This window comes from Sparus aurata, chromosome 6, assembly GCF_900880675.1.
Source record: "Sparus aurata chromosome 6, fSpaAur1.1, whole genome shotgun sequence".
Lineage (NCBI taxonomy): Eukaryota > Metazoa > Chordata > Actinopteri > Spariformes > Sparidae > Sparus > Sparus aurata.
This window is the reverse complement of record NC_044192.1, coordinates 18,887,624-18,906,084: the sequence shown is the minus strand read 5'-3', so window position 1 is coordinate 18,906,084 and position 18,461 is coordinate 18,887,624. Positions and strand designations below refer to the sequence as shown.

The 18,461-nt window shown below is 40.7% G+C and overlaps 1 protein-coding gene across 15 annotated transcripts in view; it reads left to right on the top strand.

The window, feature by feature from the left end:
* The first annotated feature begins 1,660 nt into the window (after nt 1-1,660).
* cadpsb (Ca2+-dependent activator protein for secretion b) overlaps nt 1,661-18,461 on the top strand; it is a 77,357-nt gene continuing 60,556 nt past the window's right edge. For 6 of the 15 annotated variants that reach the window (XM_030419241.1, XM_030419238.1, XM_030419245.1 and 3 more), the window contains exon 1: nt 1,665-2,407. In XM_030419241.1, the coding sequence (XP_030275101.1) occupies nt 2,075-2,407 (333 nt within the window). In that variant the 5' untranslated portion in view covers nt 1,665-2,074. Of the gene's footprint in view, nt 2,408-18,461 lie in introns of all 15 variants that reach the window. The other 9 variants (XM_030419248.1, XM_030419247.1, XM_030419246.1 and 6 more) reach the window with 4 other exon arrangements.

Sequence of the window (18,461 nt, the reverse complement as noted above, 5' to 3'; positions counted from 1 at the left end):
GTACAGCAAGCAGGGGGTTGTTAGATAGCTGTGGTGGGGTGTTCTATATGTGTCCCTGCAGGTTACATGTAGTAATAATAACAATAATAATAATAATAATAATATATCTTCCTTAATCACGTCTTCTACATCAGTAGTGTCTCTCCTAATTCATCTTTATCAGTGTAAACAGGTTAACAGATCCCCTGGTTAGGGTCAGAGAGTTCTGCATTGTCTTTTTAGAGCTGCTGTCTTTGACTCAACAAGTCAAAATCAAATCACACTGCATTTTCTATGTCCTGTTGGCCAATAACTACCTGTTCTGGTCCAATTCATAATACTTAACCTGTTTTTGATTCTATAATTTGTTAAAAGTAGAGCGAATAATGTTGCCGCAAGTTGTTATCATTGTCCTCACAAAGTGAACCTGCTGCTAGTCTCATGTAAATGTGGCCAGTTGTCACTCCTGCAGTCAAAGAACAATATACCTATTAAGATAAGTGTTAAATAACTCTGTATTCAAGCAGTAATTATGTTGGAATGGATTTTTCTCAGCCGATACGATAACCGATAATTACCTGACTCTCATGTCTGACACCAATGAAATAATCGATAATAGAATAATAGAAACATTCCACTCCTGTTATTTTTATGCACATGTGAGTGCAAAAAAGGCTAAAATATAGCGACCAAAAATGGTTTGTTGATATTCCATAGATGATGAGATTGTATAGCTAGAATTTTTCCCCTCGTGTTGCGTTGTAAACCCCCCCCCCAAAAAAAACAAAACGTGATGACATGTGTGGCTCTTGGCGTGGCTCTAAACAGGTGCAGCAGTTTGACATTACAAATTTGACATTGGCTGTGTTTGTTGTCCTCCTCTGTGTTTATTGGCTGCTCACAAAACAACTTTAAAGGTGCATTCTGCTGTAGATGCTGCACTAAGATTTGACTGCCGATAACCGATAATGTACATCTTCCATTATCGGGCTGATGATTTATCTGTCCTTTATATATGGTGCATTCCTAATTATTATGTTATATACCATTTATCATGCAAGTGTTTGATTTGCAACACTTTTGCATTTAGGCACAAACTGCTCAGTATTACTGACTGAAATGAATATTTCTGTCAGGCTTCATTAATAAATCTCTATTGCGTGACTGCAGCGTTGGGCACCGTCCTGACAGCAGATACCAGCACATGCTGCAACAATCAATTTGTCGACCAGCAGCCAGCAGGCAGAGAGGGAGGAGATGGGAGAGAGAGAGAGAGATAGAGAAGGAGGGAGGGAGAGAGGTTGGGTCTTTATGGCTACCCCACCCTTCACCATCAAGACTCGGATCAGGAGCCATTCTCGACACCCGCAGCCCCATAAACTGAGCAATGTTCCCCGTTTTCGGTGACAATATCATAGGAGTCCTGTGGCAGCCATCTTAGGTGTAAGCACTGCAGACCGTCGGGATGAGACGGAGGACGAGAGAAAGGCGCGCATCCTTCACTCTCTCCTCTCGCTCTCCCATCAGGACCACGGCCAGCTCCCAGCTCCGCGCGCCTCCGTCCCCCCGCCTGACAGGCAGGGAGAGGCCATCACCCGCTTTCATAGAGAAAAAAGGGAAAACACACACACACACACACACACACACACATAGAGAGAGAGAAGAAGAAGAAGAGAAGAAGAAGCCGCTCTCCCTCCTCTCATCTGTACACTACACTCCCCCTGCCCCTCCCCTCCGCTTCTCTTCTCACCTCCCCCTCTCACATCCGCAGCGGTGACTGGCCAATAAAACACAGAGGATACGTAAGCATCGACGAGCGGTCGGCGCAGGCGGAGAGAGCTCAGCGTGAAAGCAGCAGACTAAAAAACCTCCTCCTCCTCCAGCTCCACTCGTCCTGCTCACATCTCCCAGCGAGCGAGCTCAACCGGGGCCTATCCCCGTCCTGACATCGGGCATACTCTACATGAGATCCAGGCACGGATAAGACTCAGCCACCATTGGGGAATTTCACGCACTCTCTCTCTCTCACACACGCACACCAGAAAAGAAAAAGAAAAAACCTTGTTGTAGGTCAGGCTATCACCTCTAGAGCAAGATGTTAGACCCGTCGTCCAGCGAGGAGGAATCTGACGGGATAGTGGAGGAGGAGAGCAAAGAGGCGATGGCACCTCAGGCCGGATCCCGCATCTCTCCGAGCAGGACCAGCGAGAGCTCTGGAGGACTGGCGCCCAGCAGCAGCCGCAGCAGCGCCCGTCCGACCAGCCCGAGCCCGTCCGCCGCCAGCGAGGAGAAAGAGGACCTGGAGAAGCTGCAGAGGGACGAGGACGAGCGCAAGAAGAAGCTGCAGCTGTATGTTTTTGTGATGCGATGCGTCGCGTACCCCTTCAATGCAAAACAGCCCACCGACATGGCACGGCGACAGCAGAAGGTAAGGGCCCCGTCGGCTGCAAAAGGCATCATTAATAAGCACATGCTGACGGAATGCCTCCTTTCATATCGCAGATGTTGTCATTGATGACCTACATAAGGTAGAGTACAGAGAAAGAGGGGGGTGGTGGTGGTTTGGCCACTAGGCCTATCCGGTAGCGCACGGAGAGGCTCCAGCACGGTCCCGGTGAGGCCACTGATTGTTTGGTCTTTTGACGCAAAAAAAATGCTGAAATCCTCGGAGCATGACAGCAGCACACAGAGGCATAAAAAGCGCTCGAAGCTCCGGGATAGTGAGAGGAGAGGACACATGGCACTGCAGAGCTGCAGGCTGAGTGCAGCCCCTCTGTACACACTCACAAGTGACATCAAGCCCATCAATTGAAAGGGCGTTCAAGAGATGGTGGATGGCGACTATAACCGGAGAAAAAAACAAACAAAAAAAACCAAGCAAAAAAACAAAAAACTAAAAAACAAAACCAGGATGTAGACATTCCCCTTTTTTGGCTACATGTCATCCAGAATCATGCATCTCCATTACATATGCAGCTGCCTTCTTGGCGGATACCCAATACCAATCCGTTTGCGCCATCACTTATTCCGTCAATTTGGCCTCCCAAGGTGACTTTTAGGCACAAACCTCTTGAGGAAGGTTGCTTAATAGCCTTTCTCCTCTGCAGATGAGCCTGGCTCCTCTCAATGGGTTAGAGTTAATTAATTTCAGGGCAATTTTTCTACATCCAAGCACTGAATTTGATGTATTATTTGTTACATAGGCTCCAGATTATGTGATTTATGTGCTGTACTGTGAGGGGACAGGGCCCTCATCCTGGTTTCACACTGCTGCTGTGGTGCTCCATTGATGTTGAAGCCAGTTTTGGGTCATGGTGTCCTTACTGTCAAAGTCACCGTGCACAGGCGCTGCTGTACTGTACCAAAGGAAGGTGGAATTGATTGTTGGAGCCAGTCGTTTGTACATTTGTCTGCCACGCCAGAAATAGACCATCTGCCGTTTGTACTCCAAGGCTGTAAAGGCAATTTCCTGTCATGGGTAGATTTAGGAACAAATGCAATTGTACTGTAGGTGCATGTGTGAAAACACTGATCGTCACATGCTTCAACGGGAGACTACAGCAGCTTCTCCTCACAAGACAGAGATGGCACCCAGTGTGTACCTGCTGGAGATTCATTCAGCTCAGTTAATCTCTGGCCGATCATGTGTCACTCATGCGAGGGAGCGCTGTAAACAACATGGGCATTGCTCTTGCGAGCGTTGTTTTTTTGTTTAACCTGGAGACAATTCCACTGGACACAGTTTAGACCATATGGTCTGGATTTTTGTGCTGACTCATGCCCGAGTGCATGTGGGTGGCATAAACCACCGTGTTTTGCATCTATGTGTTTTGTTTGTGGTCCCGTCCGGCGTAGGTTACTGATAGTGTTGTGCATGCTTACTAATGCACTTTCATATCTGGTCGCTCAGGCAGCCACAAGCCTCCGCTGTGGGTGAGTGAATATCTGGACAAACAAATCCAATGCTTTGCTGTCAGAGCAGGGAATCAAAGTGTGTCTGTCTGCCTCCAGTCTGCTGCTGCAAGACTATGATTTGCTCCAAATGTCCATCCTTTGGCTTAAAAAAAACAATTGAAATGACACTGAAAGAGGATAACTAATCACACAGAAACATTCATCAACACGGAGCACTAAGATGCGAGTTGATTACTTTTCCGAAGGCTATGTGCATTTTGTAGAGTCATGGCATTTCACAGCCATTTAATCATGTTTCTGTCCCGTGTGGCGGTGGCAGAAGATATTTGTGACCAAGCACACGGAACTCTCCACAGTGATCCTCCTTTGAACGTGGCCTCCTCAAACATCCATAAACAATCACCTATTAAGGAAACTGGGAGCACCATCGAATATGTAGCCTATTGCAATTTTGGCCATTATAGATTAGTCACAGAAATATGATGGAGCAATTTCTGTAATGAAAAAGACTTAGAGGCCTCAGCGAAACATGTGGAGCAGCTCCATGATAATCCGTTATTAGGAGCTCTGGCACACAAACGGCAGTGATGGGCTATCACAGAGAAACAGGCCAGCCTGCAGAGTGTGCGAGCTCCACTGCTGCTTTCTTGAAAATGTATTGCTGTAACCTTGTGAAAGGGTAACACAATAGGGCAGTAACAGGCAGTTGCTTCCTTTTTTTGAAGGGCGAGGGAGATATTTTCCCATTCGGTCTGAAAGACATTCTCACAAGCAACCGTTTGAAGGCTGCTGCTGTTCATTTGTTGGTTGAGTGTAGGTGCGTATTTTACTGGTGGCACATGTGTTTGCATGCAAGGCTAATTATCTTGCCCCCATCCCTAAATGTGCTGTCAGTTAATGATTGACAGATATAGAATGTATTGGGGGTAATTTATGGAAGTATGTTCTGGATGTTGTGGATAGTCCTGGAGGGCAAACGCCTCCTTCATGTGACGGCCATAAGCCACATGAACTGAGTGCACGGAGGAATTAACCATCAAGGACATTTTGGGGGGTTACTGTGGCTGAAACAACAGAGTTTTGTTATTATTTTGATGTGTTATGTAATAATGAGTTGAGCAATTTAGAAAGACATTTAATTTTATTTTGATGGCGATGTTGAAATAGCTCAACACACAAGACTTAATTGATGATTTGCCAAAAAATGTTGTGCAAGCATTCATGATCTCCAGAGGATGAAGTCTACTGAAGTTGTTCAACCCCTGGCTTCATCTAGTGCCACCGGCTGTCCAACGTTTTCACTTCAATAACAGTACAGTGGAATATCTCAGCATCCAGCGGATGAGTTGGCACAAATCTTAGTACAGACATTCATGGTTCCCTGAAGAATCCTAATGACTTTGGGGATCCTGTGATTTTCCCTCTAGTGCTATTACAAGGTTCACATTTGTGGTATTTCTCTCAGCAACTGTTGGATGGCCTGCCATGAAATTAAGGTGCAGACATTGATGTCTCCATCAGGATGGATCGTAATCACTTTTGTAATCTCTGACTTTTCATCTAACACCATGAACAAATGAACAAATCTATGAACAAAATACCCTCAAAAATTAATTGTGATTCATTAAGGCATCTGGGTTTCATTAACCAGTTTTACTCCTGTTTGATGTTGTTTGACTGTATGAGAACTCCCAATCATCATTCAGATCTGCAATAAATAAGGATGTTGAAGCTTTTTATTGTTTCTGTGCAAATATATTTTTGTTGTCCTTACTGACTGATAACAGCCACAGTTGACTTTGTGTGGCTGTATTTAGCCACAGCTGTGCTTTGAGCTGATGTTGACATTGGCATGCTTACATGCTAAACTGATACCATATCACAAAATAGTGAATTTCACACCTGCTAACTATCAGCTTGTTAGCATTTTCAATCAGAGCATGTAAGCATAATGATGTCCTCATTAGCTCAAAGCCCTGCTGTGCCATAAAACAGTCTTGAGCAGCAAAATAAACTAAAATATTAATAAATTAATCTTTCTGTGTTTTTTTGTTGTTGTTATTCTTGTTTGCCTTCCTAATAAGACTAAAAGTTTACAGACACAGCAGACTTCATGATGTACTTCTCCTTTGAGCTAATGCTGACATGGGCATGCTAACATGCTCTTAGTAAAAGTGCTAACAAGCTGGTGTAAAGTTTATCATCTTAGTATAGCATGTTAGCATGCTCACGTCAACATCAACTCAAAGCTACAGACACATTAAGTCCACTGTGGCTGTGTTTTTTGCTCATTTCAGTGTATGGGATCCAAAAACAAGACACTCCACCATCAACATTATTTTGAAGCTTTTATTTTAAGATAAAAAAGTTACATAATGTTGCTTTTATTATATCAAGAGTCAGTCTACTGTACATACAGATGGCCTAAAAGCCCCAATATACTTATTTATTGCAGATTTGAATTTGAATCACAAATGGAAGCGCTCGCACAGCCAAGCAACATCGAACAAGAGTCAAATTGCTGCAAATTAATCCTGCTTAATCAAACCCAAATGCTTTTTACAGATCACAACGAGTGTGTATCTCAGAGCTGAATAATCTCCTGGGTTCAGTATGTTTTCAATTAGAAAGTGTGATGCCCCGACGATAATCTGACCCAATCAACTCGTCTGCCAGCAGGCTAACTTAATGGAGAGCGTCTCGGCTCAGCGTTCTAATATGATACAGTGTGCCGTCCATTGATACTCGGCGGGAAAGGATCTGAATTGTGCAGCAGGCTTTGTGATGTGAATGTGAAATGGACTGAGAATGCAAATCAGTGGTTCTTAAAGGAAGATTGCTACTTTGATGTTCAGTGCTGAGCCTGGCAAAAGATCTTGGGATGCCAATTGTCAACTGGTATCACATAGACTAGGTTTGATTTTATGCTTTTACGTTTTATTTCATAATAATTGGTTTGTGATTAATGCAAAAGCTGTGGTTCTTAATGATGACTTGCTGTATCTGGATAGTGTTTGTTGTAGGGTTGCAACAGTATGACATTTTTACTGTATTATTATTAGTATTGTTATTATATTTACTATATTAATAATAATAATATTATTTTTCTCCATAACTGAATAAACAAGATGTTCTAAGAACACTTTTTGAAGCTAGAAAGGTGGCAGGGTCTGCCACATATGAACAGTAAAAAGTAAAACAGTCATGAAAATGAATTTTGTTTATTGAGTTTGTTCAGGCAGAGAAGTAAAAATAAAATCAGTCAATGAAGATTTTTCTCTTCTCATTAAAATTTCTTTACCAAAACTTCCCAGTGCACCTGTGATGAGATAAAAACAGAAGGTTTTTTGTTTGAACAGGTGCTTTTGTCTCCCGACAGATGTTATGTTTAAATAAACAATATTTTCTTAACGCTAATAAAGGATAATCCAATACCTCAGATAATCAAATGCATAAGGTACAATAACCGTCAATTTTCATATGACGGTGTATCAAATCTGTTGATTTTTGCGATTTGTGTTGGTAAAAGCAAGGGGAATGTCTCGCCATGGTGGTTAGAGCAGCGCACAGTGAAAATACACATTTAACAGTTGTTTTGTCCAAAGCGACTTACAGTAATGCATACATACACTGATGGTGGTGGCTGCCATACAAGGTGCCGACCAGCACATCAGGAGCAGTTTGGGGTTCAGTATCTTGCCAAGGACACTTCCACATACAGACCAGGGGAAACACTGAGATAATAACATAACCTTTCATGACCTGTTGACCTATTTCTTCAATTGATGAACATTGTAGTAAGTGAAAATGATTTAGGTTACTGCAGCAGCTGAGCCGGTTAAAGGTAGGAGTGGAGTAACTAATTACAACTATTCAAACTACAATAATTAAGCCATTTTGCGGTATTTCTCAAGTTTTTCTCAACTCAGCAGGAGTTAGGAGAAATTTAGACTGAAGACTTGGAGAAATAGAAACCCCTTTGATTGAAGGCCTGCTATTGATAATGCATTAAACATCAGTGGTTAAAATGTAGCTAATATTCCAAGTAGTGTTTGAGGAGAATACTTTTACTTTACTTTTACTTTTTGTAATTTTACTATCAGTAGTTTTACTTTTTATGATTCATATTTTAGTAATGTAACTTTACTCATGCTGGAGTATAGATTTTCACTACTCTTTTAACCACTGGTTAAAGGATTACACATTGACATGAGGAGAGAAACTAGCAGAAGGAGCTGAGGGAGAAGAAGAGGGAGAAGAAAATCATCGAAAGAGACATGAGTAAAATTAGCAACATTAAAAAATTAATAGGAATAAGCTCTAACCAGTGTATGCAGTAAGGACTGTCATTAACTTTAAATATAGAAACCAGTTAAGTGTTTAATGTCACTGCTTTCTATTTCTCTCGTCTTCCTTTAGTGACATCAGAGATGACATGTGAGCCACATACATGTAGACACACAGTTAGCTGAGGTGAAGCAGCCTGAGCTCATTATGTTCATGAGACACACAGCAGAGCGGCTGCAGTAAATGGAGAAGAGTGCAAGAATGACATTGAAATAATTTGCATTATTATGTAAGATCGTTAAATGGTGTTCGTCCCGGAAAAAAGACATCCTTCGTCAGTGAAAGGAGCTTTGCAAGCCAGTGTGAAAGTCAAGCTTTGAGTTAACAATGAAATGCGTCAGTCAGCATTTGAAGGCTGCTGCTGTGGAATGATACAGTCTCCCATTAAGTAGCAGACGTTTTAGCATGTTTTAGCAACACTTGTATTGAAGAATAAAGGTGTTCATCAATGGTTTGGATATGAAAGTGGATTCTAATGCGATGACAGCTGAAAAGCAGCAGGTGAAACACCCCTACACCTCCAATCTGTGCAGGACCAAAATTAAACATTGCCCCTTTCTGCGTGTAACCATGAGAGGAGGCTAAGATCTTACCTGCTGGAAGGAAAACACCGTCTTTTCCCGGAGGTTTTTACTACTTTGAAGGCAGCAATCACAATCAGGATCAAATTGACTCATATTTGCCCTAGTGCATTTAATTTATATAAGCCATTCCTGTGACCTAGCATGTGTAAGCGGGGGAGTCATGTGCTGACAAAAATAGCTGCAGAAATGCAAATGTTATGGCGTGCGAGTGTTTCGTGTGCAAATGTAAAATATTTTATGTTTCAAAGTGGCAAGGGATTATTCCTCACAAGAGGCAGAGATGTAACTGCTCTGGTTTGAAAGCAATACATCATTTAGTGATATTTCTATTTCAACTGCTCTCTCTCAGGATGCAGCTTGTACCTGTTAATTAAAGGAGATCGTATGTATCATCAAGGAGCCTTTCTAGTCTGTCGACCAAAGCTGCATCTTATTTTGTATAAAAATGTTCTACATCTACAGTTGAGATTTGCTCACCCTTTATCCTGCTGGAACAATAAAGAAATTTAAGTTTTCTGAGGGACACAATCCTCAGACACGAGGCAGAATTGTTTGGTTGAGGACAGTTGATATCTCATCGTGATGTATGCATCGATTGAGACAGATTAATCTGCAGAGCTCCTGTCATTCTTTTTTTTTAAAATTATTATCATATAAGATTGAATCCCTACCCCACATGCTACACATGAGCCAGAAAAAAGTGGAAAATTAAAGCCTATTTGTCGAAAATGGACATCAGACATCAGCAGCCGTAGTTGGTAGTCAGGCCAAATTATGCGTTTTGAGCATATGTAGAGTCTCTCTTAAAGCTGATCTGGAATGAAAATGCGTTTTTAACCATTTACAACAAATCAAAACAGTCACGCTGTGCGCCTATTCAACAATATACGTCAATAATCGTTTTATTTTTTGTTTCAAAATCGGTCTGTGCAAGTCAGTGTCATGTGTCAGCTGTGCTTATGTCAGCTTGTACTAACCAATTTCAACAAATAATATAACGTCAATCATAAATCAATCTTCAGCTTCAAATGGTGAGTGAGTGGCTCAGAGCTGAGATTTCATGTCAGAAATGCATCAGGTTTCACTTATTACTGTACAGAAACACAAATGTATAACTTAATCAATTCATAAGCTTTATTTATACCTATTCTGAAAAACATGGACTAACATCACATTTGCTTTTGCTATTATTGTAATCATAGAAAATAAAAACATTGTGAAACTATGGATGCATTATTTTAATTTTGAATATTCTAGTGATTCTCAATCATTTTGGTTTATAAAACGTCAACAAATGGTGGAAATTCCATCACATCTTCATGTAATGTCTTAAAAGCGCATGTTTTTTCTCCAGACTAACTTTCCCAGTCCAGAAATATTCAAATAATTATCATATAAAACTTGGAAAACCAGCAAAAATTGTAATTTTAGCAGTCAGAATGCAATATTTTTGGGCATTATTTAATTAGAAAAATTATTAATTCAACCTTTATTTATATTGAAGAAATCACTGAAGGGTGACCCCAATTCATGTTGACATTGAGTCAAACAACACAGAGGCTGTCCCAAAACCCTAACCCTAACCCTAACAGGCTCATAAAAAGCCAAAGCCACGGAAAAAAATGTAGGATAATCTCTCTATAAAAAGCAAGGAATCTCTGTCTGTCTGTGTCTGTGTGCCTCAAATATCTCTGCGGATTAGGATCAGACTGACCTGAGACTTACAACATGGCTGCTACGTGGTTCAAGCGTGTGCGACTTCGCATTTGTTTGGACTGCAATGATACCGTTAATAAATTATTTCATGAATGCTTTACAAATTCCAAGAGCATTGTCCACCGAGCCACCACAGTCACGTGCGCAGCAGAGCCAATCACTGCAGAGCCGACCGCGACCCCCCACCTTAAGAAACAAGCGGATTTATACCTGCAGCGGCGTGAGCTGGACCGGGATTTTGCCGGCGGTTCGGTCCCGTTCTGTTCTGTGCATCTAAACTGACTGTTGTGGATTAATGAGGAGATCCGGAGACGCGCGGACAACAAAGTGGAATCGGAATCTGTGGATGTTCGTGTGTAGCTAGCTGCTAGCCGCTAGCCAACCTACACGGCCCACCTTCCGAGTCAATGGACCGGACCCACCGGCACGTCCAAAACCGGACCTAGGGTAAATAATGTCCACCACGCTTTTTCGCGAACATTGCCGTCACGTTTGCTTTGTGTCTGGTGCAGAAGAAACGGTAAAAAATGGGCTTTTGTCACGAAAGTGTCAAAGCAGCAAGTTTGGTTGTTGAGGAACAGGAAGTTGTGGGAGGGACGAAGGCGGATGATTGACAGGCAACGACGGTTGGTGTATAGACAGCGATATTGAGAGTTGAGAGATTTGTGACATTTAGCATGGGGAGTGTATAGTTAGTGTGTTATGTAGTGTTTGGTGTAGTGTGTTTAGTGTGTAGTAGAGTCGTTTTTTGTTTGATGAGTCAGAACAATGAGGAGAAGCTGAATGTGGAGCAGGCAGTGCAGCTCTTTATTCAGCTGGAAGGAGCACAGGCAGACCTGAGCATTGCCTGCATTTAAATGTAAATAGTTACATATAACTTTGTACATTTTTAAAATGTATGCACGTATTTAGCAAACAACAATTTATATTTGCATTATAAGTAATAAAAAATGGTTTGTTAAACGCATTTGTGGTTTTCACAGTAAAAAAATCTAACTTTTTCTACTCTTTCTACTGATTTTAGGTCCATTGTGTTAATACAGTATGTCAAATTAAAAAAATAACTGTACAGTCACACATGTGAGGTTATGCTGAAAATAATGAGACCAAGTAAATAATTTTTAAGGGGAAATATAATGGCAAAATCAAGAATAGTCAAAAACGGCCAATTATACCCTGGATTGTTGGATTTCACAACAAACCTAAATATCCCTGACTAATTTGGCCATCCATGAAAAAGCTACTTAACCTCCCACTTTTCCATAGGAGAACATTTTTCTTACGGGCACTGCACTAGTGTGATAAAAGAATAAAATTGTGAACATTCAGTCACTTCAAACCACTAAAACCATTACAGCCTTGCAGGCAACACCAGAAGAACTTATTAGATAAAATTAAATAATCGGAAATAGAACAAAAAGACAATCATGTTAAATAGCAAAAACTAAACTAACCTGATTGGTACTCATAATAGTTATTTAAAACAATTGCAACAAGTGGTTGCGATATGGAGCCAGAACGGTGACTTTAAAATTTGGCATCCAAAAAAAAAATTGGCATTGAAAACAAAACCAGTACTGAAAAAGGAAACACTGTCATTGAAACATTTGTATTGAAAACAGTTGTATTGGCATCGAAACAAGTATTGGCACTGAAAAAAGAAACTAATTAAAATAATTCAAATCCACAAATCTTATCATTTTATTTTATTGGGATTTTTTTGTATTTTCCAATGACAACCTCGGGGATGGAGGCCCCCTCTCTGATATCTCCTATCATCGCGCAGAGGAGGCTGGCCTATGATAATGACTCCTTTTGTTACGTAACGAAAGGAGCTGAATCTGAACAGCCTGTAGGAGCGCTGTTTTACCAGTGGGTGGGCTGCAGAGACCGTGCAGGAATAGCTGGTTTTCCTTATTCTGGAAGTTGGCAGGCTTAGGGAGGACAGGCTTATATATGTAGAGACCAGAGAAAACTTACCCTTTTCATAATATGGGACCTTTAAGGTTTGAAACTTTAGATCATCCAGTAGTTGCTGAGATTGGTGGACCTTTAAGAGCAACCTCAAGTAGATCAGCGAGTGTTTAGTACGTACGTGCTCAACTGTTCCAGCAATTAAAGACGCCTGTGCAGCCTTAACATGGTAATCATCATTACTCAACCATTTCAATGCCTATTCGTGCGTCAATCCAAGCAGTTAAACTGAAGCAAATCAGAATTAAATCAGCCCATGTCATCACTTTTCTGTCTTCTCAAACTGTTCTAATCACACATTTTTTTTCCCTACGCTGTAATTGTCGTAATTCTTTTCTCATAATTACAAGATAGTTTTCTCGTAATTATGAGATTCTAGGTCATAATTATGAGGTATGGAAGTTGTAATCACTGTTTGAGAAAAGTTTTCTTTGATGAACACAATGTACATCATCATGCTTATAGAAACGCATGAAATGACGGCAGGCCGCTGGTCGGTGGTCGATTAGGACACAAGAATATATTTGTGCAGTTACACTGAACCCTGTGAAATGTTGCTGCAAAGGGACAATCACAAGGGTGTGACTGGACTAAGACGCACCATCTGATATCATAACACTACGTTGATCCAGCACCATCATCAACTGATCAATCATGTATTTGTTTTTTAATATTGTGACTTGGGGAGAAAGATCTGAAAAATATACATGCGAGAAGATATCCCTTCAAACCATGTTTTCCTAAACCTAATCAAACAGCAAGAGAAAGCTGAGAAGAAACAGAAAAAAATCAGTTGATTTCATTAAAATAATTAGTGAACAGTATAGTAATAGACTCTGAGCATGAGTAAAAGTCATTTCAGACCCGATAGCTTGCTCAAAAGGTAGACTCTGGACGGTCCTCGAGCATCATTAATTCTGATGTTCCAGGAACAGCACCAAGAATTGAGATGGACCGGAATAAGACAAAGAGAAGAGAGGCGGAGACAGAGATTAGCAGTGGTGATTTTCCACATTAAAGAAAAGAAGACGGAGGTAAGAGCTGAAGCAGGATCATTACTGTAGTCCTCCATCTTCCTCTTTGTCTGATGACTCCCACTGATGCATAAATAACAACAACAAACGGCGGCCATGATGCTGTTTGACAGGTAGACACTCTACGTTTCTCCTGTGTTATTATGGGTGTCACATGTTCCTGTGCCACCTCGAGAAAGAGCCAGTGCACCACTCCCTTTCTGTCAAACACAATCTGTTTCAGAGGCTTCTGTATGTGTTTGAAATCGTCGCTGTGATAGCTCTCATCGATGTCAGAGAACAGGATAAGCGTTATCATCCAAACACCAATGCAGTAAGACATCATGAATAATCACACTGGATCCATGCTGATAGGTCTGCTGTTTGCTTATTGAGGAGCATGCATGTATGAATAAAGAGCACAACATTAACACAGAAGTCAGGAGAACAACTTTCAAAATTGGAAAGTTGGACCATCAGCATGTGAATGCAGCAAAGCATGCTAGCCTGCTGCTAGTAGTTTCAGGCTATTAACCTCTACTAGTATCCCTCACCCAAGTCTGTGATCAGTCAGCTATGTTTATTATATAAAGCTTATTTTCCCCCATGTCTATCATCAATCTCACAATGCAATGGTAAATTGGCGTCATCCTAGAATTTTGTACAAATCTTTTCCTTTCCAGTCTTCCAAATAAACACTTAAGCAAAGATCCTGTTTCCAAAGTTGCGTTAATGTTGTCTGTGTGGTCATTTTTCATTACTTCTTGAAGCATTTCATACTGATTAATGCACACAATGCAAACCATACAGAGCATCTGACAAGATGAACAGATTGGCACGGAGAAATAAAATATCTAAGATAATCACCTTTAAAGGCAGAGTGAGAGAGAGAGAGAGAGAGCGAGAGGGAGAGAGATTTACTAGACAGAGAAAAGAGGGGAAAAGATAGTAAGTGATTTGTGATGGGAGGGTGGAAAGAAAAGGATGATTGTCTTAAATGCACCAGCTTCAGACACAGATACCAAGCCACAGTTATATTTGGGTGCCAGACCACGGCGCTGCAGTAGGTCACATTTCGGGTTAATCTTGAACCATAGCTTAAAAACAATGGACAAAGAAGATGAATGCAACATAAAATGAATAAATAATAAATGAATAGAAATGTCTCTGTCGTAAGAGGCCCATTTTTCTTCTTTTATGTTTAAGAAGACCATCTTGTAATGGAGCTATTTCAAGCTTGGCCTTTTTAGCTGTTTGAACTTTTGAAATGTTGCAGCCTTAACCTTTAAACAGTACAAGGTCCAAATTTAACTAAGACCACTCAGTGATCGTTTGGACTCGCATATCAAAAAGCTGTGCTGAAAACCATTCTTTCTTTTGCAAGAACAGCAGGATATAGAAGATGATAAGAATCATTTTTAATTATTTGAATTAATTAATCATTTAGTTTCAGTCAAGGGGAAGTTTTGTCCAACCAACAGTACAAAACACAACGATATTCTATTTAACATCATATATTACATGGAAAGGCAGCAAGATACAAGGTTTGCATTGTTATAACATTAGTGAAAGTTCTCCAGTCAGGAAACAGATTACCTCAGAGTTGCTAAGAAAATAGTAGACTATTAAATTTAATTTGTATGAGCCATGAAGTAAATTAAATTATAAGTCTACTATACTTTACTAATTTGACATGATGTGATTTTTGATGTAAAGTCAGTGTCAGATTTGACCATGTAGTGAAAAGCTTCCTTCATCATCGACCTGCAGTACACCGTTGGTTCTCTCAGGGGGACGGGTTGGGTCATGTACATGTTAATTTAACAAGCCATTCATATGGAACATTAACAAATAGGCCATTGTTATGGTAGACATGAATTAGTTTAATGATAAGTCATCAGATGAATAAAATCAAATTCAGGCACAACAAATACAAAAAACGACACTTCATTTTTTCAGTAAGCATTTGTCATTTGATTCTTGCGGCACAATGGAATAAGCAGCATTGATTTGACCTGCTTTGGACCAAATTATGCAAAATGGTCCCATTGATTTGATCCCCTCTGTACTACAGAAGCTCACATGCCCATACTGTTTCGGTTATATCAGGTTAAAGGCTTATTTTCTGCTCAGTAACCGAATGAGCATAATGAGGAACCAGTCGAGCTGTATGGCTGCTGCCAGTGAGTTGGTGGTGTGATAATGGATGACTGTTACAAGAAGGGGCAAGATGGGAACACAGTGTTCTGCTGTATACACCAGCACCGCCACAGCTCCTGAATATGACAACAGTCTGGTTATACAGAGCCGGAGCTCTCTGTTTTATCCATGTTTGCCGTGTGTCAGGCTCCGTCTGCAGAGTATACACCTGGCTGTTTACTAACCCAGTGGAGTGGTATTTACTCACACAACGCTCTGTGCGTGCGAGTGTGTGCCTCCAGAACAAATCTATGTCTAGGTCTGGTTTTGGGATAATAGCTTGTGCATCTGTCTTTGTATAATTGTAGTTTTGTTGGCCACGCTCACTACATGATGCTGGTGTTTTCCTGTTTGATGAGGCCTGCTGCTGGTGGCTTTTGTGCAGCTGTCTCGCAGCGCTTGCTCCTGTACTCCTGTTTGCTGTTTACTCAGATGTGGGTCGGTGGTGTCATCTGCAACATGACTGAAAGATGCTTTGTCTGGCCAGAGGATTCAGTGATACCATGTTTGCTGGAGACCAACAGCAGAGGGGAGCACACAAGAGGAACATTTAGTTTGCATAATATCCTGTCATCATCACTTTGCATGATTGAGCCCGTCAAAAGCTCAGCCTCCTTTTTAGAATGACAAATCAGAACAATGTTGGTGGTCAGTGGCCTCTTTTCTAGATTCAGCACTGTGGATTAAAACTTTGGTCTAGTTTCAATAGTGTATTCAGCACCACTGAAAACTGCTGAACATCTACTGAACTGTGTTTTGCAGCCATCTGATTTTGGAAAAACCCTAATTTAATTTCCCAACATTATGTAACTTCCAGAGGAAGCTTAGGAGTGAGTCAGCACAGCAGAAGCTTTATGGCGCTGCTGAATAGCTACAGTATATACTGCATTCAATTAGCTAATTACTTCACTCATCACGGCACTGCAAGGACAGCTGATGTGTTGTATACTTCACAAGCCATGTTGATTAAAAACGTCAAAGAGATTGTATAATAAATACTAATACAATTGTTATAATTGTATATGATTAGTGTGTATTACAGGTGTTATGTAACCAGCTGTTGTTCTGGTTCAGTCTTTTTTCATGTCAAACACACAGAGGGATACCGCAAGAGGAGCTGTTCCTCTAAAGAACCTTAATCACTTTATCTGAATATGACCTCCACTCATATGTGGCTCTCTGCCTCATCGAAAAAGAGATAAAGCTGAGTGGACAAGGTGAATGACCAACCGATGAGAAGACAAAACACTTACAATGCAACTCATATTGTAAGAAACTCTATGCTACAGTGGTGACACATAATTCAATCAGGCCTTAGAGTTTGAGTTTTTGATCCAGCACACCGTCTGTGAGACTCCCTGGTGTGCAAAGAACTGCAGTATTTGTCAGACCATGATATATTTAAGGCCAACCAATGAATGAATAAATAAAGGAATCGATATTTCCCCACAGATGTTTGTACTTGACGGTATGGGGAAGACTTTGAAGGAACCTTTATTTATGACTCATGGCCTCAGTATTATTTAAAAAAATCCTTACTTTGGCCTTTAAAAGTCTCTACGATCTAGAGATCCTTTATGTAACGACGCCCTCATCACATAGGAGGTGGTGATTGACAGCTCTGAACAATTTAACATCCTTTAAAGGGCCAGTATGGAGGATTAAGTGGCATCTAGTGGTGAATTTGCAGATTGCAAGTTACTAATGACTCCCTCATCTCGCCAACCCCATACAGTGGCCGCTAAAAATGTGAAAGGCCCCCTCTAAAGCCAGTGTTTGGTTCGTTCCTTTTGGGCTACTGTAGAAACATGGCCGACTGCATGGAAGAGGAACCTGTCACCACCCGATGTGAGTGGCTGCCCAAGTATCGCCGTCCAATCATATGAATCAGTACATGGAATCACAAGCTAACTAAACAAAATTTCCAGGGTTAGTGCAGTTCTTAATGTTGTTTGTGATGTTGCAGTACACAGCTGTCCAAAATGGCGGATAAACTCGTGCATGTGCCACTCAGATAATGCCGCGACAGACCCACTGTCCCTTTAGAAATAAAAGGCTCAGTCTAATGCAACAGAACTACAACTACTCTATTAGTTTCAGGTGATTATACACAAATGAAAAAAAACTAATGAAGAATTAATTCCATTTCTGAAGATAAATACCAAACACTGGCCCTTTAAAATGATTCACCTCTACATTTTTGATGCTATTCATTTGATGTGCACAGTTTAAACAGTACAAAAATAAGTCATAAAAAAAGATATTCATAGTTCCTTCATCTGAAATCTACTTCCTTCCCTCCTATGAAGGAAAATGGTGGCAAAATGAACCAAACACATATTGACAAAGCAGAATGTAGAAATAATCTTTCTCGGTTCACTGAAGAATCACTAAAGGCAGCTCTCATTTTGCAAGACATGTGCCTGAAGGGGGATAAAATCATGAACCTGTGTTCAGGGCCTCAAAAGGCTTCAAGACGCAGAGTATATTTTGAAATGATGTTAAGTAAAAGCCGACAGACTTATCCCCAGGGTTATATCATCTTATCTACCCTATTTATTAAATAGCGACATGAGGAAAATGTCAAATTCAAGACGTTACATAAAGTAAAGTATTGTACAAATGTTTATAATTCATCTTGAAGTCAGTTTTTAATTAAAGATTTATAGCTCATTGAATGTTTCACAGTGACTGAAATATTGTTTCAGCCACACAGTCAAGTATACTCAAATCC